This window comes from Strongylocentrotus purpuratus, unplaced genomic scaffold, assembly GCF_000002235.5.
Source record: "Strongylocentrotus purpuratus isolate Spur 01 unplaced genomic scaffold, Spur_5.0 spur5_scaffold_13, whole genome shotgun sequence".
NCBI classification, from domain to species: Eukaryota; Metazoa; Echinodermata; class Echinoidea; order Camarodonta; family Strongylocentrotidae; genus Strongylocentrotus; species Strongylocentrotus purpuratus.
The window spans coordinates 3,538,244-3,563,979 of NW_022145598.1; the positions used below are offsets into that span (position 1 = coordinate 3,538,244).

Below are 25,736 nucleotides of genomic sequence, written 5' to 3' on the forward strand. Positions count from 1 at the left end.
AAATTCACAATTTGTTGTTGATCTCCCCAGAATATTTGGGGATATACATTTTGAGTCATATATTATCATCGTTCATTCAAAGATATGCAAGTAGGTGTCGACTTGAAAGAGGGGGGGGGGGGGGTGGGGGGGGGGGTCTTATACCCCGACGCCTTCGTCACTATAGCCCTTCCCCCTTCCTGGTAGTCCCTTTTACCACTGCAAACATGGCTAAGATGCGTTTATATGTTTCAATTTATTAATACTATTTTTTAGAGAGATAGATTTTTTTTTTAAGGGAGGAGGGGGAGTGCAAATCTGCTACGCCCCGAAATGATTTCGAAAATATGATTTCGTCTTATTAAAGAGTTCTTCTTCTTCCCTGTTATTGTTGTTTGTTGTTGTTCATCATTTTCTAATTTTTATTTTCTTCCTTTCCTTATTCTTTATCTTCTCCTTCAAATGACGACAGCTGTGCGCAAGCTGAAGGGGAAAAAACAAATCGGCATTATATACGTAAGGCATACTTTTTGAAGACGTAAAATTTAGAAATTCTCTGAATTCACCCATGTATATGCTGGCCCCTGCCTATCTAACTCAATTCGCTTGGAACTTTCCTCTATTTCCTTCCAAATGGACAAAACTTCCCCGGTATATACCTAATGCCTCCCTGCTGATGCATCCATGACCTTTGACCTTCCCCCTCCCTCGTCTGTGAGTCACTTCATGACGCCATTTCCCCTTCCCCCGCGTGCGAAGAGGGAAATCGTATAATGCCAAAAGGGCATATGTCACTAGAAGAACGAAATTTCGAATTTGGACATTGTGCTCGATACGGACAAAGTTTTCTATTAAGAAGCCTTTATTGAGTTATGATGAAAGTGATACCATTTTAATTATAATACACATAGATTACTAAAAGACATGTTATTAACAAATAATGATTACTCTGTTGGTATTACTCTGTTGTGTACATAAATTTATGTTTTTTTTTGTGTATTTCATTGAGAATGAAACAAAGACTGAACTGAACTAAAATGATAAGTTTATCGGGTTAATTGAAGTACATGATAAGGAAAAAGAACTTTAAAAATAATTGTTAACAAATTCAGATTCAATTATTCATATTGTATAGTGGGGAACTTTATTATGTCTGCCTACATATTGTGAGCGATATTTGAAACGGACGAATCTGTCATATTACTGTACGGATTCGTTGGCTCAAAATATATTCAAGCTGTATCTTCATGACTAAAATATGTTTTGAGTGAAAACCTGCAATACTTTGACTTTATTTCGTTGTATGATTATCATAGATAAGTGTATTTCTCAAACGATATTGATTTTTGTTTTTTCTTCTTCTTCTTCTTCTTCTCCTCCTCCTCCGCCTCCTAAGTTCCTCCTACAAAAGGGAAAGATTATAAGATTATTATTAGTAGTAGTTAGAGAGAGAGAGAGAGAGAGAGAGAGAGAGAGAGAGAGAGAGAGAAAGAAAGAGAAAGAACAAAATAAAGAGAGAGAGAGAGAGGGGGGATAGAAAGGGAGAAAGAGAGAAAGAGCGTGCGCTGTAGAAGTAATTTGTATTCCAGATTTACTCACTTTTTGTTTTAGCCTCGTTTAAGACCATAAAAACAATAACATTCATATTAAAAAAGGCCTACATTTTAAATCTAATATAACGAGGGGGTGGCTTCCATTTGACAATTGTATGTTTCAAAAGCAGCTAAAATCTCGACTTTTTGATTTGAAACTCTTGGCAAATTCTAACCATTATTGCAAAAAAGTTGAACAGCCTCTTTATTCGTCCTACTTAAATTATTTGTATTAGACACAGACAATAGTTGAAATACAATTACCTCATCATTCTCTCACCGTCAAGATCTGTTACTTTTGAGTTACTTTCTAAATATTTGAGAAGTTAAAGGTACTATGTCCCTTTTGCAGCCAACCTCAAATTCTGTAGAACTTTGCAGGAATTATGAATATGTCATGTATGTCCTATCTGTCAAATTTAAACGTTAGCAGTGTCCTCATATTCAAATTATGCAAGAAACCCGTTTTACTTGCTAGACTTCACTGTCAGACACTATTGAGTGACTGACTGGCTTTTTTCTTCTTTGGTAATAACATACATGAAAATAGTTGTAAAGGGTACATGAGCATTTGTCTACATCAATAACCCACTTCTTGTGATAGCCAAGATTAAACTGATTGAATCTTTGCGCAGCATAAAGCGTATGACCATTCAGTTTATTGTCTGAAAATCAAGACTATTACCTTTGGGCTCTATAGCCCTAAAGTCGATTTGACAACTAATAGTCATTATTTTCCCACTTGAAGACATTTTCAAGCCCCACCTTTTGTGGGAAATTCTAAATAAGTATTATCTTTCAAATGCAGTTGGAATTTAAATTTTTCATTTTTTTGACCTGCAAATGGGACATAGTACCTTTAAACAAAAGGAAAAGGAAAATGTATTTGCGAAAAACAATCTTGAGCCATATTCGATATTTTTTAGAAGAGCAAAATTTCCTAGACGACATAACGTTTTCATATACTGTAGGAAGTTCCTATTATTGAATAAGGAGGTGATCTTTCCTTCTGCCTCTTGCTTCTCGGCCCGAGAATACGACCAACTCGTTCCTCAAATATAGTCTTCATAATATAGACACTTTCTCATCTAAGTCCTTTTCTTAAATCATAATATTTACCTAAGCATTGCATGCTAGGTCCACGAACAATGCCATCTTCTTCAAATCGAAACTTAAAAATGACCGCTAATTCAATTCAATAAGGGTTTATTCAAAATGACATTCATGCAGATGAAGCTGAATCACATGGTCATTTACAAGGTAAAATGCATCATAATGGTTAAAATACAGCATTATGCATGTAAACATCAAATACATTACACGTAGCAGGAACAATATACTAAATACATTCATACGCAAAATAGGCAGCATCATTAAACATCATAAAAATATACAAAACGAATGAAACTTACTTTTTTTAATAATAATTTTGTAAGATGCGAACAAAATATATAGGGAATAGGGCTATTCTTCAGTCGATTGGTTTTACAAATAAATTAAGAATATTTGTGTACATTTCGTAAATTAAAATTAACATTAAAATAAAAATCTTCCTGTAGGGCTGCGATAGCTAACCGTTGAATAAATCCTTGGACAGCAGAATTTAAGTAGCAGAGATGTGGTAAGGATATCTTGGACTGACATAATTTCAAACGAAGAAATGCTCAATAAGGCATGTGTCGATAGATCCCTCCTTAATTATTTTAAGGAAAATACAACTTCAGGTTGTTGGGCATAATATTATGAGAAGAGAAGGCACAGAAAACAGAAAACTGACAGGAAAAATTGAGCTATAAAGAGAAGCATCAAATACATGGATAAGTTTATTTGGCCGACTGGTAACAGAATTAACGTTACATCACAAAGAACGAGAGATATAATTAGATGGAAAAGTCTTGATCGCCAATGTTTGGTACAGACAAGGCATTAATCAAGCTTGATAGGTTTCTTCCATTTTCTCCCTTTCATTTTCCTTGATGTGACGGGATACATGCCCTAGCTGGGACCCATGTCGCTGCACCTCTAAAAATCACGACACAAAGTAACTGTTATGGACGAATTTTATATTTTGATGGGGATCCATTCAGGGATCAATGTGATTTTATTTGTTTTGGTTTGTTTTATTTCATTTATGAGCGTTACAATTAGGCCTATGCTGTTGAACAAAACTCGGTTGGGCGGGGCTGACGACGAGGGAAATCGATATAGAATAATCGTGGTGACGAATTAGAAAAAAGCGATTAAAAGTACAGGAGTTTACCAATTTAGTTAGGTTAAGACATTAAAGGGACTAGGTAACATTGTTCAGATGAGAGATAGTGATTCTAAGGTAGTGACTTCAATGAAAGATGTACAATTAAAGATAATCTGAAAATTTGAGTGAAAACGGACCATTATTCATGGTACAAATTGGGAAAAACTGATCTGATCGATTCCTTAATTCTCCCAACTAGGTCTAGATCTAGATCTAGATCTATAGAACAATTCAGTTACATTTTAGGTAAATGGAAATTTCACAAAGCAATAAAATGGCTCCACATTCCATTCCAGACATTTAAGTGTTGACAGATTTTTTTATAGCCTGTTTTATGTCCTTTTTTCATGGAAAAACGGTTGGGAAAATTCAAAAATGGTTGGGAGAATTTACTGTTAATCACTGTGAGAGGGTGCCTAACATCGACGCCTTCAAAGAAAACCATAGATATCTTCGTGGTTTGAGATTTTTTTCAGGATTTTTTGCCTGTCGGAGGGTTAGTACAGTAAAAGGAATACAGTAAGAAACCTTTTATACAAAAATTAAGCAATTTTTTTCATCAACCTTCAACAATGTTACCAAGTCACTTTAAGATTTATTTTCTTCAAATCGAAACGGAGACTTGATTTACAGACTAGCAGGCGTTCCCCTTCCCCTTCACGCCTTACCATTGAAGGCCAGACAAAAAATGGGTAAAACAAAAATATGAAGCTCAAAAACTTTTGCTCTCGGTGCCTCGATTTTTGGATTCTGTCAAAGCTTATATCCCTCTATCAAATGCCGTGGGCGAGATGAAGTCATTACATTTTACTTGACAAGAATTACCGAAAGACCAACTGACACCTATCCAACTATCGGAACTCGGTATTTAAGGAGTTAATTATAATCTGCAACCTTCGTGACGGATTGGGGGATTCTAGTTCATTGCCGAGAAAGAGACATTCGTTGATCTTGGTCGGCAAGAGTATTATGCTCTACGATTGTCAGCTTTGGCCTCACTGAATGTCAACATGTGGCATTGATCATGTTGATAGTGTCAATGATGAGTTAAATAACTTGAAGTAAATCTCCCCGACCTCTTTTATTTCATTCTCCTTCTTCCGGTACTAAGTGCAAGACAAAAGGACAATCACTTTGGCTAATGAATAGCGGACTTGTGTACGTGACATTGGACATGTAACAACTGAAGGTTGTTTCTTTTATTCAAAACGCCGGAAACTTGAACAAACTCCTTTCCAACTCGGTTGGAATCATTTCTAAATTTCTTTCTCTCAAACAACTGAACAAAAAAGTTATTCAAACTCAAGTTACGCGTAGCCCGACAGAGCGTTAGTTTGCTCCAATCGCTCTCCTGAGTGCAACTCGTCCGCCATTCATCCGGCCCAGTTGAAAACAAGTTGGCAAAGTTCACGTCTGGCATCACGCAGGAGCACACACCCAGCCATTGAGAGCCGCAATATATCTTACAATCAATTGAGGATCGGAAGGGCTCACCGAACAAGTCCTCTGCGGGCGATTTAGTAGGACCCTTATATTTTAATCGGGAGGTTATATCCCGTTGATTGAGCCATTTTCTATTTCTTTTTGGAAGTGAAAGGATCGTAAAAGGATATCAAGATGACTGGCTGCATGTACTCCATTCAGATGGTGACGGAGATCAGTCTCCTTCTCGTTGCCTTCCTCGCTGGAATAACAGCCGCCATCGCTATCGGTATCGTCAGGGTAAGACATCACGTCGTTGACCGCCATTTTGTTTTGTTTTAATGTTGACTGATTTGACAAATATTGACACAAAGAACTTTATGACCTTTACACGGATAACAGTACACTATTGCGTTCCTTCCTTGCTTTTACCTAACGTGCACTTTGAATTTAAAAATGCTTATTTTTTACGATCTTATTCTACAAACATATCTTCCGTGAAAAGGGACACACCTCTTTAGCTTGGATAATATTTATCCCTTGTCGGTGACAGGATTTTTTTTCCTCAATTTTGTACTTTCCATTTCGTTCCATCATAGATACTACATGTATGCCATTAAATCTGCTCAAAAATGATGATGAATTACGATTTTGTCACGTTGTACCACTTTTGTATGAAGTCCACTACATTTCCTGCAATTATAACTATCATGACTAAAAATAAATAAATCCATAATTAGTAACCGATATCAAAATTATGATGTATTCAACTGCAGGCCCAATATACTCTCGCTGTACTCGCATACAATAATATTATAATAAATGTTTATGTTAGTAGATTGGTGGGGAACATGACTGTGAACAATTCGCTATTGTCTAGCCTTTTCTTGAATACAATCAATTGGATGTATGCTAATTTATCATTTCCTGAGATGGGTGGGGCGTGGGAATGCTTTGAAGATAATATCAATAAACCATATCCTGTCTTCGGAGACGTATAGTACCACACGAAAAACAACAAAGGGAGAGATTAATATGCCAAATTCGGAGAATCACATATTCATGCGCTAGTCATAACAAACAAACAAACAAACAAACAAAAATCACATTCTCATCGCAACCGTAAGAATACAGGTACTTATAAGTTCTCATTATTCTATAGTGCGGATTACAAATGTTTCGGTACGGTAAATTATTACATATCTTAATGTTTCCACCTGTTGCCAACCTTAATATTTAGGCTAGTAGGCAATCCATCTCGCTTTGGTGATCTCGAAGCAGCAGGCAACAAGAAACTGTCGGAAAAATCACTAAGCATGAGAAATTCCACAAAAGTTGTTGAAGTTGCGCTTACTAAATATTAAGGTTGCTATATGCCTACTTAGGATAAATTACATGTTATAACCATACCCAACCATTGGAGGTTTTCTGTATCAAGATATTTCTTGAACACGATACAATATTTTAGTTTACCTTGTAAGAGGGGGAGGGGTGGCTGGTTGTTTTAATAATATACAGTCTATAAAGCACACATCATTAGTAGCTTCTCTATGCGCTTAGAAAGGGGGAGGGGGTAATAGGTGCTGCAAACGCCCCACTGTTACTCAGTCAAAAAAAAAATTAAATAGTGCAATAATAGGAGAGATTTAAACTTATTTCATAACTATATCAGAGGGAGAAGGGGAGGCTGGTTGTTTTAATGAATTCACAATAGGGACTCCGTAACGCATAATGCTTCTTTTCTCTGGTGACACATCATACATCCTGCTTACGTTGACGCTCTAATTACGGCTTACTCATGACATCCTTTCAACTTCTGAGACACAATTAAGGGCATGCATGCCAACACTGACGTAAACAGACTGAACGTCGAAACCAGTGTATGGGACTACGATTAGTATTACTCTCACAAATTATAGAAGTTGCATTCATTCAAACAAACAAAAAAACAATTACTGTTATTACCAGTACATACGAGAGCAACGTGTATTATAGGCCTATGCTTTGTCTGGTTTATTAACAAGGGGAAAAGGTGAGGCGTTGGTGCCATGTCCGAGAGACTTTGCCCGAATAAAGCCTTTCATAATTATTTATGTATTTATTTATTTATTTGTTTATAAATTCACCACTTATGGGTTGGATTACCATTGTCAGCTACAAGCTGTTTTTCAAAGGGGTCATTTATCCTACTCCGGGGGGGGGGGGGGGGTGGGCCTCTATAGTCTATACCATCTAAGAGCCCCCAAATAACAAAGAAAAGCACAATATAATCAAGGTTCGCTCCTTATAACAGCGCAGTGGTATATAACTACATATAACCCATAGGAATTGATAATATTCTTAGAATGTTTAACGTACATATTCATTGTTCTGAAACAAGCAACATCAACAACAACAACAACAAAAGCATAACAAACATAAACTGGGTCCTTTTAAAGCGAAACATTATTTCTTAACCCAGCGTTGGGTTCCATTCACCGCTGATTTCCTAACATACATTAGAAGGATATATAATATCTTAATACTATGTTTTAAAATATCCCAGCATGTCGGCTTACCTGTGATAACAAGGGAGTTGATACTTCATTATCATATGCTATTAAGGAGCGGGAAGGGGGTGCAAATTCGATTTCCTTCCGCTCTTAACATGCACCGCAACGTCTGGCTTAGCACTGCAGGGGTGCTCCCGCCCTATTTTCGGTTCGAGGGGCACAACCACCCTGTAATATTTTACTTTTTTTTTTAGTTCATAACATTGTATATGGTTTTTCATTTGGTCTGTTTCATGTTTCTTGAAGGTTAACAATGGTATTTACAATATTGTGAATGAAATTGTATACACTTTTTTCTTTTGCATTATAGAATGAAAGGATTGTCATATTGCGCAGATTATTATAGGCATATTGTCTAGAATAATTTTTATATGACTTTATATAGTTAATGCGCCTTATAATATGCATGTCAAAGGGTTAGGGTTAGGGTTAGGGTTAGGCACTGAAGTTGGGCGTAGTCACTTGCGAAAAGCGTGAAAGAAACCGGGGTGTTTTGCAAAGACTAAGATCAACTTGAACTTGAAGTATGGCAGGCCGCTCATGCCACTGGTTGCTCTCACCATTAGTCTCTCTCATAACAAAACTAAAATACTTAAATTAAAGTGCTAGTTAAGACTTGGAAAGTTGTTGGACTTATACTGCGGTAGACAGTTTATGAATCTTAAAAATCTTAACCCGATGTAAAATTAGAGTTTTAAAAATACCCAAGAAATTATGATCTTGAGATTTAAACAAATTCTTCAACAACGAACTATAACCAAAGAACTGTCGATTCTGTACATAAGTGGCCACGATTTGCACATCCCTTGAGAGACCAATGCCAGGAATGATGAGAGCAAACAGTATGCAAACGGAATGCCATAGTTCAAGTCAAAAGTAAGTCGATCTTAGTCCTAAGTTTGTGAAAGCCCCCCCCCCCCAAACAAAAACAAAAAATCACAAAAAAATCAACAACAAAAATATATATATTTTTAAATTCTTTAAAAACCCAGCAAAGAATCAATACTTATTCAAAAATCTTACACAAATAAGGATTTAATCTCTTCATCATCTTAACCCCTGTACTGAATAGTCTCAGATCTAGACTAGTACTGCGTAACCGACAAAAGTTAAGAATAACTCAGCTAAACAGAAAATAAATTTATTTTCAACTTTTGAAAAGTAACAACTTGACAACCCAATATGTATTGATGTACCGGTGCAATTCTTGGTAATATGTCATCGAAAGGTATATATCTTTAATCTTTATCTCCGTCTTTTACTTTTCTTGTCTAATACGTACTTTTCTATTCAAAAAGAAAATCTTGTGCATACTGCATTTATTATTACACGCATTTATACATTATTTTGTTGTATTGTTTTTATCTTAATGAGTAAAATAAGCGAATTGACGGTGGATCTTGAATATCTCACGGTGATACAAATTCAATTTCTCATCGTATAAGACATTTACTCTCGTGTACACATTTCAAACTTCTTGAAACTAATAACATTATTCAGGAACTAATCATATTCACAGATCTCACCGAGATACATATTTAATATCCTCATCTTCCTATGCCGTATATAGGAGTCTCTTTAGTCTCATGTATGATCATGATGAAGGCTCCTCTCTCCTTCTCTCTCACGACACGGCGATGATTCATGCCTCATGTGAAGAGCTGATAAAAGGCCGTGGTTAATGACACATCACATGCATGGCAACGACATTTATAGACTCAGACAGATTACGTATGATATATACGTACAGCAGTAACTGTTCACATATGTATTGTATGATATACAGTTAACACGGGAGTTAACACCTGAATTATTCATACCACTTTTAAATTGATATGTTTGTGTTTTTCGTATAGAATAAAAGGGAGATTGGTTAAATTAGGGCCTTTGTTAAATAAAAATAATAATAATAACAACATTTATAATGCGCACATATCCACCCAAGAGATGCACAAGGCGCCAAACAAGGTATATATATTAAACTTAAGAAAGTACATCAGAAGTTACAGAGAACGAAAATAATTTAACATAATTAAATATAATTAAACAACGTTAATTACATCAGATTGTGAAAAACACTACGTCTTAACTAAGGAATTCAGACATTTTCAAGTTTTTTTGGTAAAAGTTTTGATTGGCTGACATTTTGATTGAATGGGGTAGGGAGTTCCATAACCGGGGTGCAGCAGCTATAAACTTCATTATGTCACATTCTCAAGAAACATAAATTGGGACATGTTAATTTTTCACATTAAAAAATACAAAACTTGCTAAGGGCTGTTGACGATAAGTATATTTCACATGTGTACACAAAAATGCATTATCTATTTTCGAAAACCAACTTTCTGGTTGTTGTATGGTTTTTGTTGTTGTTGTTGTTGTTCGTCCCCTTGAAGAGTATTCAAGATCTCCATTGATACGCTAGTAAGAAACTAACATTGTATGGTTATTCAATAGAACAATCACACAGAGATGGTTATTTCTCGTTTTTTTTTCTTCTCAAAGACAGTCTATCAAATTTGTAAGAAAATAGAACAAACCTGACCTTCATGGCATATCAACAATCGCTACTAGCTTCCAAGAGCTGAACTTTACACAAAGAAGAATATGGCGCTGATTTACACAATGAAGCTGTTGAAGAGGTCATGCACATTGTGACTATGCCACTGACTCTAATGTATTGATTTTGCATAATGCCGATTGACATTCAGACATTGTATTAGGCGGGTAAAATTGAACAATCAAGACAGTCTGAATATTATTGCTTTTCAAACACGTTAATGGATTGAGATAAATATACCAAATGATTTCATACCCGAATGGGTAAGTTAAAGGCCCACTGTACTACTTGTAGCTACATGCTCCCTCGATATAGAAAACAATGCCTAATCGGTGACCATTGGTCCCCCATGATCCTCTTTTTCTTATGTTAACTGAGAGTCGAGTTGATGAGATAGCCACATGTCAGTGACCTTCATGTGTGGTCTAATCTCTCCTAGCCAAACTAGAACAGATGGCCTTTAAAAGTGACCACATCGGATTAAATCATTATTAGACCATAATGGATAACAGAAAAATGGGCCTTAGACAAACTGAGAATTAGACTGACCGGACTAAATGAGCATTATACCAAATGGGTAGTAGACGAAATGATTATGAGACCATGTGGATAGTAGACTTGGCTGGGTGTAGACCATATGCCGTACACGACTTCAGTATATAGGGGGGGGGGTGAGTTATATCCCTATCTCCATCCCTGTCTCCTTCTCCCCCCCCCCCTTTTTTTCCTTCTTTGTTACCTTATCTCCCTTTACCCCGATACACATGAGGTGGAAGGGGGGGGGGGGGGGTCATGTGCTCCTCGACTCAAACACTGCCGCACTGTACTCCCAATGCCGTTATGACTCTTATTTTAGAATCCTTAAAATCTCCTTTACCCTTGCAGGATTTAGATTTACCCTTGGACTAAGTGAAAAGGAGACCCTAAATAGCTGACTGCAAAATTAGATAGCTAGGCCCAATTTAAAGGTACAATGTCCCTTTTGCAGGCCGAAAAAAGGAAAAGGTTCAATTCCAACGGCATTTGAAAGACAGTACTAATTAGTTGTCAAATCGACTTAGAAGCTATAGAGCCATTAAGTAATAGTCTAATTTTTCAGACCATTGTACCGAATGGTCGTACTTTTTATGATTCAATCAGTTTAATATTGGCCATCACATGGATTATTGATGTAGACAAATACTTATGTACCCTTTACAGCTCATGTTATGTATGTTATTACCAAAGATGCAAAAAGCCAGTCAGTCACTCAATAGTGTCTGACAGTGAAGTCTAGCAAATAAATGTGTTTCCTTGCATAATTTGAATATTAGGACACTGCTAATGTTTAAACTTCACAGATAGGACATACATGACATATTCATAATTTCTGCAAAGTTCTACAGAATTTGATGTTGGCTGCAAAAGGGACATAGTACCTTTAAGATAAAGCTGAATTCTGGTTATGCGATTTCATTGTAAAAGACACTAAAAGAAATTGGGAAGGCTGATTATGACGCACATTAAAAATGGATGTATACTGTGAGTTTTTGAATGATCAAAATGACATAAATATTACCGAAAGTCGCATGCACTACACACACACGTATGGGACAACACACATTGGCATGAAAACTTGAGTATAAACATTTCAGCTTTTTTTCGTCATATTTTGAATATGAGGGCATCTGTAGGGCAATCATTATGTCCCTGGGGATATTTTCTCTATTATTTTCTTCCATACAATCATTAAAAGGAATGGAAAAAAACTCATATCTCATTGTTTACCTTTACCATAAATAACTTAACTTTCTCTGTTAAGGAGTTTTATACATACTCTATGTTGGCGTTCTTGTGGAGGCAAGAGCAATATAAAGTCTTACAGTTAGTCATAATAATATGTCACATAATATCATAATAATGATATTAATAATAGTAATACTCATGATAATAAAAAAATGATACTAAAAATAACAACGATGAGAATAATATTCTAGGCTAAGGACATTAGTGCCGTTTTGCGTATAGAACCGACGACCTTTGCATTACAAGTCCAGTCCTTAAACCACTAGACTACAACACCTCTTCCACAGTTTCGTGATGATGTCGGATCTCTATTTATATCTTAATAAGTGAGCGGATGGAATAGGATTGGATGATTCACAATTTCATTCCAAATAAGGCAAAGAACTAAACCCCGTCCAATGACATCCACCCACAGACTATATACTAAAAGATGGAATTTTCAAGGATTCGGAGTGCCTCAGTTAGACATATTTTGACAATAATTTCTTAAAGGTACTATGTCCCTTTTGCAGGCCAAATAAATGAAAAGGTTAAATTCCAATGGCATTTGAAAGATAATACTAATTTAGAACTCCCCTTAAAAAAATGGGGCTCTTTAAGTGGGAAAATAACAACTATTAGTTGTCAAATCGACTTAGGAGCTATAGAGCCAATAAGTAATAGTCTTGATTTTCAGACCATTGTACCGCATGGTCGTTCGTCTTATGCTGCGCAAAGATTCAATCAGTTTAATTTTGGCGATTACAAGAAGTGGGTTATTGTAGTAGACAAATCATTTACAGCTCATTTTATGTATGTTATTACCAAAGAAGAAGAAAAAGCCAGTCAGTCACTCAATACTGACAATAGTGTCTGACAGTGAAGTCTAGCAAGTAAACGGGTTTCCTTGCATAATTTGAATATTAGGACACAACTAACGTTTAAATTTCACAGATAGGACATACACGACATATTCATAATTCCTGCAAAGTTCTACAGAATTTGAGGTTGGCTGCAAAAGGGACATAGTATCTTTAAAGGCTTTGACCTTTACAACGAATAGTTGCTTGATACTAATAATATTAAGTTAAGCAAGAATTGTGATATATGTTTCAAAGAACACGTAGGCATACGAATACAACATAGGTGCAGCGTGTTGAGGGTGAGGGGGCTTAAACAGGGTATAAAATGAATGAATTCTTACAGAGGCTGAGAGGGGTAACAGGTGAAGGACAGGGGCGTTGATTCGGATAGGTGCAGATCTAGAGTCAGCATGCGCCCCTCTCTTCAAAATGACACCACTGTGAATTCGTTTTGAGGATTTGGTTAACCCCCGTTTTAACACTTTGCAAAATTCCATTTCACACGAAACCATTCTTAAGTAGCATCATGATGTAATGATACCAGATATGAATGCAATGTGTCAATTACTTTTCTGTAATAACATAAGGTAACATAAGGTAAAGAAGGAAGATTTTTTAAATAATCTTTTGTGTCCCTGTAATAAAATGGGCCTTCAAGTGATACATATTATATAGCAGAATTTTTGTTTTCATTTCTAATGCAGTGTATTGTGCCGTTCACTAACTAGAATGATTTATTTGTACGTAATCATTAGTCTCTACATAGGTAAATTGCTAGTGACAGACATTCTTGTAGTAAACTTCACTTGTGTTGAAACTTAATTAGGCATTCCCTGTGTGCGACGTATATAGTTATAATTATAGAAGAAGTTGTTGTAGTTGACGAGACGGGAAATTGATTAATTAGAATCTAATTGGAATGTCATATCAGAAAAGCATCACGTGACTACACAATATATCGCATTTTCATGTGAAGGTAAAATCGGCTTAGTATGAGGGCATTATAGCTAATCCTACGCTGGTCACTGACCGAAATAATGATCTATTCCTTTCCCTGCTTAAACCTTATTTTTACACGCAAATGTGTTATGTATCTTTTGTTCGGATAAAATCCTTTTTTATCCTACCTATCTTATGTGGATTAATATGACTGAGCGTTGTGTTCTAGTTATTTGCGATTCCTGTGGGCTTTCGTTCTTTGTTTTTTATTGTTTTTGTCATGTTTAATTGGACAGAAGCCAGACGGTGAAACGATGAAGACATATTTTTATTTTCGTTTCCTGCTGTTGCTATAGGTAGCATGATTATTTCCTGTCGATAACAATTCATGCTCCCTTAAAAATCTCACGTAGTCTTTGTCTTTATATTTTCTCTCCTCTCTATCTCTGTCCCCTCCCTCCATCTTTTACTCTCCGTGTTTCCTATCTGTTTGCCGCTGCACCCACTATCCTCCCTAAGTAAGTTGCTTTGTCGCTTTCTCCCTCCCTCTCTTTCTTTCTCTCTCTCTGTCCCTATTTCTTTCTTTCTTTCTCTCTCTCTCTCTCTCTCTATCTCTCTGCATCTCTCTCTCTCTCTCTCTCTCTCTCTCTTCCTATCCTTCTCTGTCTCCCATGCTGGAAAGAATACACTCATTCACAGTGTGAAATCACAGTTCACACTGTGAACACAGTGAATGAGTGTGTTCTTTCCTTTTCCGATTATCCACACTGTGAACCACAGTGTGAAACGAATCGACCACAATGTGAAAACGCCCCAATTTAACATTGTGGAGCACACTGTGATTCACAGTGTGAAACACAGTGTGATTCACATTGTGAATGAGTGTGAATGAGTGTGTTCTTTCCAACAGGGTCTCGGTCTCTCCCTCTCCCTCACTCTCTCTCCCTATCAAACACTAATTCACTCTCTATTCTTTCGTTCAGGATGATTTCCGAGGAGATTGTTTGATCTACGCACAGGTCCAGTATGACACGCCCAACTCCTTTTCAGTACATGCGAACGGCACAGGGCCGAAATGCGACTTCGCCCTATCTGTACAGGTACGTGTATAATGATTCAGTCATTAATCAAAATTATTAGGAAATATAATACATTTATGATAAGGCAACCTCTCATCAGCAAAAATATCATATTATAGTTTTATTATAATATACTATAAATGATGATATAAAGAGAGTGTCAAATAGTATTTCCAGAAGATACAATGAATAGAAAAACCGAAATGTTGTTGAGATGGAAAACAGAATCGTAACAAAAAAGTAAAGAATTATTAGTATATTAATGAGAGGGGAAAAAAAGCTTTAAAAAAATCACAGTAGAAAGATGAAAGACAGGCAATAGATAATGAAAAATGTGCATTAAAACTGCACAAACAAAGATAAATTGTTATTAACATTATATACTTGTAATAATCATCTTTTGTATGTTTAAATAATGTTTTAAAGCATTTCAGCAGATCGTCCAGTAATCGAAATAATTTATCTTCAAAATATATTCTTTATTGGGAATGTATTAAATTCAACCGCCGCGGATGAGTGTCTAAATTCATGAATTTCTAAATTATATCCCATTTTATCAACAGGTCATCATTTCGCTTATTGCATTTTTGTATGCACTTTACAAACTGGTTGTCTTCTTTACTAAGAGATTTGACATGTAAGTATTTTATTTATTTATTTATTGATTATTTATTTAATATACATTTAAAGAAGGTCTTTTTAACTGTTGTATGCAATTGGTTATGTCTATCATTGGGTTGTTGAATGTTGGGAGGGGGACGATTGGCCCCTGATGCCCCTTTTTGAAACCAGTGCAGTTTTAAAATGTGTGCACCTCACATTTTCTACTCAAGGCACCTTAAAGATACTATTTCCCTTTTGCAGCCAACATCAAATTATGTAGTACTTTGCAGGAATTATGAATATGTCATGTATGTCCTATCTGTGAAATTTAAACGTTTGCAGTGTCCCAATATTCAAATTATGCAAGGAAACATGTTTACTTGCTAGACTTCACTGTCAGACACTAGTGAGTGACTGACTGGCTTTTTTCTTCTTTTGGTAATAACATACATAAGATGAGCTGTAAAGGGTACATGAGCATTTTTCTACATCAATAACCCACTTCTTTAAATGGCAAAAAGTAAACTGATTGAATCTTTGCACAGCATAAAACGTACGACCATTCGGTCCAATGGTCTGAAAATCAGACTATTACTTACTGGCTCTATAGCTCTTAAGTCGATTCGACAACTAATAGTCGTTATTTTCCCACTGAAAGACATTTTCAAGCCCCCTTTTCTTTTGGGAAGTTTTAAATTAGTATTATCTTTCAAATGCCGTTGGAATTTAACCTTTTCATTTTTTTTTGGCCTGCAAATGGGACATAGCACCTTTAAATCTGATACTAAAGCTCCTCTTCGCTCTATTTTCTTCTTCTGCCTTTATTTTAAATCTCGAACTGTTTGATTGCGTGTTAATGTTATCATCATAATTATCATCACCTGTCGCAGAATGCTTGCTGCTATCTATGTTGTTGTTGTCATTATATTTATCTTAAGAATTCACACTAGAATCATTATTGGGAGTTGAATTACTGTCGTGTTTATTCTTCAAATTATTTTAAGATAATCTATTAATGTCCCATTTTTCTCTCTTTTTATTTCTTGCTTTGTCTGATGTATTATGTGTTTCTTGGCTCTTATTACTGCTTAAACAATTATTTGAAGAAAAATAAATATATTCTTAAATATGCAAACCAGATTAGTTTCTTATCTTTTATGTCACATGACTTTGGTCTGATAATTTTCCCTGTCTATTGTATGAATGCATTTATATCTTGTCATCATGACAATATTGGTTTGTTAATGTATTCTAAGATTATATTCATTATTCATTTTCTCATCTGTCCCATCATGCTTCTTAGCCCGGTTCCAGGGGGGTGTTCCATAAAGATCCTAAGTTGAACTTAACTCTAAGTTGGACTTAAAAATTATGTCAGCCATTTGCAGCCTTAAAATAAAATATATCCAAAAGCAAAAATTCAAGTATTTTAGCCTTTTCGATAATTTCACATCAAGAACATGAAATCTCCTTGATAATAGAAAATATGAATAATTTGAATCAACATTTTATGCCTCTTAAAATAACTTTTACAACATATTTTCAAAATTGCTAACGGCTTTCAATAATTAACAAGTCCAATTTAGAGATAAGTTCAACTTAGGATCTTTGTGAAACATCCCCCTGGTCTGATTATTATGTGTGTTTGCATAATTTTTAAATTCCTGTTGTATAGTGCTCTCATGCTTAATACAGTTGTACAATATAACATGAATTGTATAGTAATACAATATTATGACACAACTGTATGATATACCTTTCATGATTACTGTTCTGTTTTCTAGCCCTGCTTTCCGTCTGATCATTCTCCCAGTCTATTGCATCATGTGCTTCTTAGCTCTGATCGAGGCCTGTCTGGTCACGGTAGGATTTACATATTTCTGTAAACAACTCACGCAAACACCTGTCAGATCAATCGTAGTCCAGTAAGTATTACTTATCATGTTCTTATAATATTTTTGTTTATTCATTGATTCATTTAATTTATACAAGGCAGGTTAAACAACGTACGGTGCAAGCGTTATAATATTAAACATCCTTCGGTTTTGATAATGGGAACAAACTGAACACTGTTCTTTTGAGAGCAAGTGCTTGAATAATACTACATAACTTAAAGGGGCTGTAGCATGACGAGACTATGCGTCTTTCCCGAGGCCCACTCGGAGAAAATCGGGTGTAATACTTCTAAGGACGACGCGACGCAGTAGGCCTACGTATTCACGTGCGTGCAACATGCACGAAACCGAAGCGTGAGGAGAACTTCGGTCTGTTTCGCGAACGCTAGCGTGCGCTGACCCAGCTGATCAAGTCCATTCGTTTAAGTGCAGTTGTCCAAAAGAAGGCGTAGATGGCGTCAACCAGTATTTCCAACGCTACAGCCCCTTTAAATGGCCACTTTAACCAAAACGGGTTAAACAATGAAGAAGAAAAAAGACATGTAGAATAATAACATTTCTGACGGAGATTCTGAACATGATAATGATTTGTCTTAGAAACCATCTATAATTATGGAATCTAGCTTTAAAAACGACGACTCAGAACGCTCAGAAAAAAACCCCAGTTTCGGAGCTGTATTGCGCAATAGCATATGACGTCACTGCAGGAGACCGTAGACTCTTTGCCCACTCGTTTGATAGTTTGTGTTCTGAAGGAAACTGACGCCAGGCTGACAAGAACGCGCACGCAAAATAATGAAAGGACTGTGGTATGAGTCTACGCAAAAATCGTCTGTTTGCGACTTCTCGGTGAAAGGGAGGGTGATTTAGGCATTAACATGTCTTTAAAAGGGCAAAGTATGATATTAATTGGAAAAAAGAGACATTTATCCGAAAAATAATATGCACTTGATGATCCCAGAACGTTTTTGGCCATTTCGTCATTCCTAATTATGAATTACAATGAGATTGTAAGATTCTTAGACAAAGACAAGGACGTTCCCGCGATGACGTCAAATGCGTCATCAAGCCACGTCACCGTGTTAACCATTTTCGAGATCTGTGAAAAATGGATGATTATTATCATTTTTTGGTCAATATAGAGATTTTTCTGAAAAATTGGAGGGTGGAATATTAATAAACAGAGGTGTATTTATGTTTTAAAATGGGGTTACAGCCCGGTCCCCCCTCCCCCTCCTTACGCGTTTGCATGTTCCCTCCTTTTGAAAATACCTCCTAAGTCCGGTGTGTAAAGCAAATACGGCCGGATTCTTGTGTATTACGAGCCGGACTTTGGTGCGTGAAAAGTACCCCTTCACCGGACATTTTGGGTACACGAATGCGGTCCCTCCGACCCCGGAGTGGGGGGAGGGGGGAGGGGGGTGGTGGGGCGGGGGTTATAATGGCCCTTTAACCTTAATGCTTAACATTGTTCAGAGAATTAGAATTCATCATCTTCCCCTTGAAATGGAAAGAAGCCTCATCCACGAGGAATATGCTTTGCCCTGGATAAAGGGGTCCATCACGAGGAAATGTTGAAGTTTATTTTGATTCCATGCCAGCTTAGGGAATGAGTCATGTTTGAGGGGGAACTCGCCTCACTGTTTCTGACTTCGTGAACATAGGGGCAAAGTCTCAAAGGACAATCATTTGGAGCATGATAGGAACTTTATTTTGTTTCATAAATTATGTTCTGTTTTTGTAACAGGGATAATATGGAAGAATGTATAAAATATAGTTTTGATAATTATTTTGTGTTGTTTTTCCTTCATTTATCACGGAAAAATGGTATAGAAAGGGCGGTTCTCTCTCTCCATCTCTTTTCTCTATCTCTCTCTCCCTCTCGCTCTGTCTCTGTCTCTGTCTCTCTCTCTCTCTCTCTAGCTTCCTCCCCCTTTCTCTTTCTCTCTCTCTCTCTCTCCCCCCTCTCTCCAACATCGCTTGTATCCTTTAAATAAAAAGAAATATACTATTTATTTAAGACATCAAAACAATAATAAAGATTACAAATCTGCTATAGAATTTTTAGGTGACGCTGGAATACGGCAACTAGATCCGACCTCCGAAATACAATATACGTTTTTCATCTCAAACAATCGGACAAGTTTGAAACTCTGGCGCTATAACTCTCATCAGACAATAGAAGAATCAGACAATACTACAGGATTGCCAAGATTGGGGTTGAGACTTTGTCAAAGAAATAAGGAATGTTCCTCTTTTTTCTTTCTTTCTTTCTGTTTCTCACAAAAAAAACTATGGAAAGAAAAAACAGGTGAAACATTATAGTACATGTAGATATCGGAGAAACAATATGCGACTCTTGTGGATAGAATACATGCTATGTTTCATTTTCATCATAAAACGACATTCATTGCAGCAAATATAAACCATTTTCATTAATATAAACTTTTCCTCGAAATAAATAAAGTTCTGATCACAAAAATATTTCCACTGACCCGGGCCCTTTTCTAAAACTGGTTATTATTATTATTAAGCTAAATTTCTTTGACAAGTATGCTTTCAGCCAATCACATTTCACGATTTCAGTAGCTTATAACAGTGGCTTATAACACTAGCGTATAACAGCTTATGACAGGCAGTCAGCTCAAGTTTTAGCTCCCGGATTTTCAACTTTGTGATCATTGTTTCGTCAAACGTCGTGTTTTTACTATTAACTACAAATTCAATATATCATGTTATGCTATGTTATATATTACATTATGTGTTATTAATTTTGTTTGTAAACTTTTGTAGTTCGGCTAAACGCCGCGATGAAAGTTTTATTTGTAATAAACCATTTTGAATTGAATTGAATTGAATCAATCCAATGTATGTTTTTCCTTATTTACATCAGGTGTGCTCGATTCCAGCAAGCCCATTGGAATATTTACCAAGGACGAAACTTCTATGTCAGACTCAATCTGGCTTGTGTAAGTATTATTTATAAAATATTGGATGGCTTTGAGTGCGGTACAAGAATACATCGCTCGAGCTTTGACAATATTGGACGAGTCGAATTTCTCGAGGTATGACACCATTAGACGAGTCGAAGACGAGTACAATATTGTCATAGCGAGAGGAATATATTCTTGTATCATACGAAAAACAAAGCTATACAATTTTGTTATTATTATCTCTTTCAAGCTGACTAGCGAAATAACACAATTTGACTTATCTATTGACCAGGTACCAGCAAAACTGTTGTTGAGTTTCGATAATCAAGCAATATTGTATCGATAGTTGAAGTTCCCGGATGACAGATCATTACGAAAACAATATTGATCTGTCATCCGGGTACTGCGCTAATGATATTACATACTTATATAATATTGGATGACTTAAAGTGTGATACAAGAATGTAATATCGTTATAATGAGGGCAATATAATTATTCTCTTATCACACGAAAAACTAAGCCATACAATATTATTATTATTATCTATATCAGTCTGACTGTGTGTGTGTGTAATTGGGGTTTTACAGATTTGTATCAATCATATATGATTATTTACGTTTGGAGGCTGACCTTAAACGTCACCATCTGAAAGACGTGACTCGGTTTCGAACCGGGTACGCATGAGCGAGTTTGTAGACGAAGGCAGAGAACTGAACAAGTGAACGTATCGCTAGACCAACTCTCGCCTCCCTCCCTCCATTATCTTCAGGGCGTACATTGTTTAATTCATACATCCGATTCTACATATAGTTATATTACAACTAATATGTAGCTGCAGTGGGACATATTGAAGCTTCATTGTTGTCGTTCTTGCACCCGTTAGAGTTTTACAATCAAAAGATATGTAAAGCAACAACAACAAAATATGATAACGAAACAGAATGAAGAACACATAAATCGGATAACGTGTAATTCCAGATGATAACCATTAGGACATCCTCTTCTCCCCCATGATAGCTCATGCTCTGTAGGCCTTGCTCAGATATGATGCGGTGAAAACCGCGGCGGGTTTTGTGATGACGTAAAGTGTAATACACTTCATATTTCTGCATCTTATGACGGTTAACAGCTTTTAATTTCAGTCAAACTGAATGAAATACATGACGTTAGACTAAAATAATAATTCGCTTTGGATTATTGTATGATAAGAGAATGTCTCTGGTAAGATAACACATAACATAACAAACAATATTTTATCTCAGAATTAAACCTTACTCTTGATTTTTTTTCTGTTGATCATTTGAACAGATCGGATCCTGGATCTCCTTCACTTGTTGGTTGATCCTGGTCCCGATGTCCATCATGGTGTTTGTCATGGATCGACGAGGATCAGGACCGAAGCCCAAGGAAGAACCACCTACGCTGCCCAACTCGGAAAATATTGAACCATAGATAAGAGACCACCCGGAACATCCCAGTATGAGACGGACAGCCAACGAGACCAACATCCCGCAAGACCAACAGCCCAAAAGAATGACAGCCCAGTAGACCGACAGCCCGCGAGACTCACAGCCCAGTATACCGACAGCCCACGGGACTGACAGCCTAGTAGACCAACAGTCCAAAGACTGACAACCCAGTAGACCGACAGCCCACGAGACTGACAGCCCAGTAAACCGACAGCCCACGAGACTGACAGCCTAGTAGACCAACAGTCCAAGAGACTGACAACCCAGTAGACCGACAGCCCACGAGACTGACAGCCCAGTAAACCGACAGCCCACGAGACTGACAGCCTAGTAGACCAACAGTCCAAAGACTGACAACCCAGTAGACCGACAGCCCACGAGACTGACAGCCCAGTAAACCGACAGCCCACGAGACTGACAGCTCACGAGACCAACAGTCCAAGAGACTGACAGCCTAGTAGACCAACAGTCCAAAGACTGACAACCCAGTAGACCGACAACCCACGAGACTGACAGCCCAGTAAACCGACAGCCCACGAGACTGACAGCTCACGAGACCAACTGTCCACGAGACCAACATCCCGCAAGACCAACAGCCCACAAGACGACAGCCCACGAGACCGACAGCCAACAAGACCCACATCGCACAGCCTAGTATACCAACAGCCCACAGGACTGACAACCTAGTAGACCGACAGCCCGCGAGAATGACAGCCCAGTAGACCAACAGCCCACGAAACTCCGATGTCTCGTGTTCTCTCTGAGGTCTCGTGGGCTGTCGGTCTCGTGACTCTAGCCAGAGGCTATACGAATAAACTTAATTGAATTAAGAGAAGTTAACTGAAGCGATGACTGTCCTTTATATTGCCGCCAAATTAGTTTGATTTATCTTGCCTAGAAAATGGTAAAAAGGAGAATTCTCGGCCAGAATTTCTTCGAGGGATTCGGAAAGGTGAATTGTTTTTAAAGAAAAGCAAGGGTTACGTGAGAAATTGTGCAATTGATTAAATAATAATCTAATACAATTTTCAACTGCTGATGGTTTCCGTTAAACACTTTATTTACAGTTTTCTTGAAAATTAAGAATTAATATAATTATTATTGACGACTTCACATTTTTTTGGCTGAATGAAAATAGAAGTTGGCACTATATTTATCGCAAAGTGAATAAGGAAAACTAAAAACAACGATTACACATTTGGGGTAATTTGCTGACTGTTTGTAAGGGGTAATGATATTCAGTTAAAACTACATTTCGGTAAGACTTCTCAGGGGAGTTTCAGAGCCATCTATACACAGAGTTTGGCCAACCCGGTTCGAGTTGGAGTCGGACACAATATGGCGACTACTGCTTTGTTGGGCAAGTTGGTTGGCCAAACTCTGTTTTAAATGGCTCAGGGGAGTTTATGCTGATGACACCCTCTATGTCTTTTCACTCTTTATACTGGTCCAGGGCGTCTCGTACTCAAAGCATCAATGACGCCATACCCTGAAAATCAAGATGTGTTATATTATGAATAGCAAGTATCAACCGCGGTAAGAAGAGTTTGTAAACTATTTTAAACCAGCGTGGCGCCACTGGAAATCTCTTATGAGATTAATGGATTGTTAAAAAAAGATGTACATAATGTTTGTATCGTTTACATCATAATGAAATACATGACGCTAAGTAACATGAAAGAATTAGATACAATAGATAAGGTAACTATAAGCACATTTTGACGCTCTCTGATACGTATCCTATTTGAATTTAAAACACATTCTCACTCTGTCATTGCATATAAGTATATAGATACAAATATCAAATACAACCTTTTTATCGTTCAGCTCAAAGTGCCTTTTTCGTAGGGGTCACATAACTATGTTGTGTATTTGCCCGAGTTTAAATTCTCGAAGAAAGCTCATGATATCTTGCATTCATGCTGTATATATTAATATCATCGCTATTTTTGTCAAACGGCCTTATCGTTATGGGCAAAATGTTTATATGATTTTTATTAGAATAATATAATGTCTTGTTTTAGTCGCAATATTCATATATATACTCCAAATGTTTTTCACATCGAATAGATCAACACCAGACCAAACCCAAACGTTGTACAGCACGCCATGGCCTAGAACAGAAGGTTAGGTTTGCTTTTGAGTCGGTTTGCAGCCGATTTGGCAATGTGACCGCGGTATCAAAGATAAAAAGAGTGGCCAGAACACAATTTCTTTAACAATCGTAAATTTATTGTTATTCTGCAGTTATCCATAACGCTTCGCTAATTGTGCAAGTCAGTTAGTTTTGCCAAAGAAGCATAGTGTATATAATGTACATGTTGTGCTTTTGTATATGTCTTGTATAATCATTGAAGTAAGTTTCTAATTTATCGGTGATTGTAACTTTCCGATAAAATTATATTTACAGGCTAAGAAGGGTTAAACAATTACTGGGAAAAATACGGAACGAATATCACAATTTACAGATCTATTGGACTAAAAGGTAGTTTTTAGAATACTGTATAAAGATATAAATAGTTAATATAGATATTGTTAATATGTAATTTGTATAATGTCATTAGAATATCATTACCAGATAAATACATATGGTTAATCAGTCTAATGAAGGCAAGATTGAAGTAAACATCAAAATTAAAGAAAACCTATATTCAGTTTGTTTTGCAATAACTTTTTAGATATGTCATTGACTTTGTTCGACAGCATAGCATTACAATAAGAGAGAGAGAGAGAGAGAGAGAGAGAGAGAGAGAAAAAGAGAGAGGATGTCGGAGATATATGAAAACAAAGACAGAGAAAGGTTTAAATAGAGTAAGAGAAAAGGGCATAAGAGAGGAGAGCGACGGAGAAAAAACAACAGAAAAGGAGTGAAAAAGATAAAGATAGGGACAGAGAGAAAGAGAGAGAGAGGGAGAAAGAGAAATAAAGATAGCGGGAGAGAAAGCGAAAGAGAGAGAGAGAGAGAGAGAGAGAGAGAGAGAGAGAGAGAGAGGCGAGGGGCGGGGCGGCCTAAAAACATTCCGACATCGGTGTCGTACAGAGCCTATTCTTCATAACTTCCAACACGACTGTTACTTCCTCAAAAAATTCCCTAAAATAAGGGGGGAATTATTTTTGTCTATTTTTATCGACAGAATGGTGGCTGACGACTGTTTTCATGACCTTTTCTCTGACTTTGCCAGTGAGTCGTGGCTGTCGCATGTTCATGGTGCGATGACCATAATTTATGATATGAAAAATACATTTACAAAAATGAGAGTTTTTTCAATCAAATTATACCCGTGCATTGTACCAAGGAAACATTTAAAAGATAGGACGGTTGGGAGAGTAGTCGATAAGAAGATAAGGAGAAATATATATAATCGAGCATAATTCCTGCTTTAAGGTAACGCCCCACATGCTTTGTCAAAATCTAATCCGGAGAGACCAACATTTCTCTTCGTAATGTAAGATGTTATTATTATGATAACTTCTGCCTTAGATATCATATTAAAATGCAAGAAATTAATTATTTGAAAAAAGGCGTTTAACGCAGTTCCCCCAACCTCACAGTTTCTCTCTGTCTCTTTATCTCTCTCTCTGTCTCTCTCTCTGTCTCTCTTTCTCTGTGTCACTCCTCCTCCCTCTCTCTCTCTCTCTCTCTCTCTCTCCCTCACTCCTCCCCCCTCTCTCTGTCTCCCTCTCGGATAATTAATACGAAAGTTGTGAATTTTAAATGACATGAAAAAACTTTGAATACCACCAGAAAAATTGGCAACTCACTCATGAATCTGTGACGTTATTATTCACTATTTTGTTTCCTTTATTTTGATAATGTAAATTTCCCATTCC

The 25,736-nt window shown here is 36.8% G+C and overlaps 1 protein-coding gene across 1 annotated transcript; it reads left to right on the forward strand.

Moving 5' to 3' along the window:
- Positions 1-4,717: 4,717 nt before the first annotated feature.
- LOC594470 (transmembrane protein 179B-like) lies at positions 4,718-24,572 on the forward strand. The gene is made up of 6 exons (XM_011672023.2): positions 4,718-5,547; positions 14,909-15,025; positions 15,568-15,641; positions 17,392-17,532; positions 20,396-20,471; positions 21,745-24,572. The coding sequence occupies exons 1-6, from the start codon at positions 5,443-5,445 to the stop codon at positions 21,886-21,888; spliced, it is 657 nt and encodes a 218-aa protein (XP_011670325.1). The 5' UTR covers positions 4,718-5,442; the 3' UTR covers positions 21,889-24,572.
- The last annotated feature ends 1,164 nt before the right edge of the window (positions 24,573-25,736 follow it).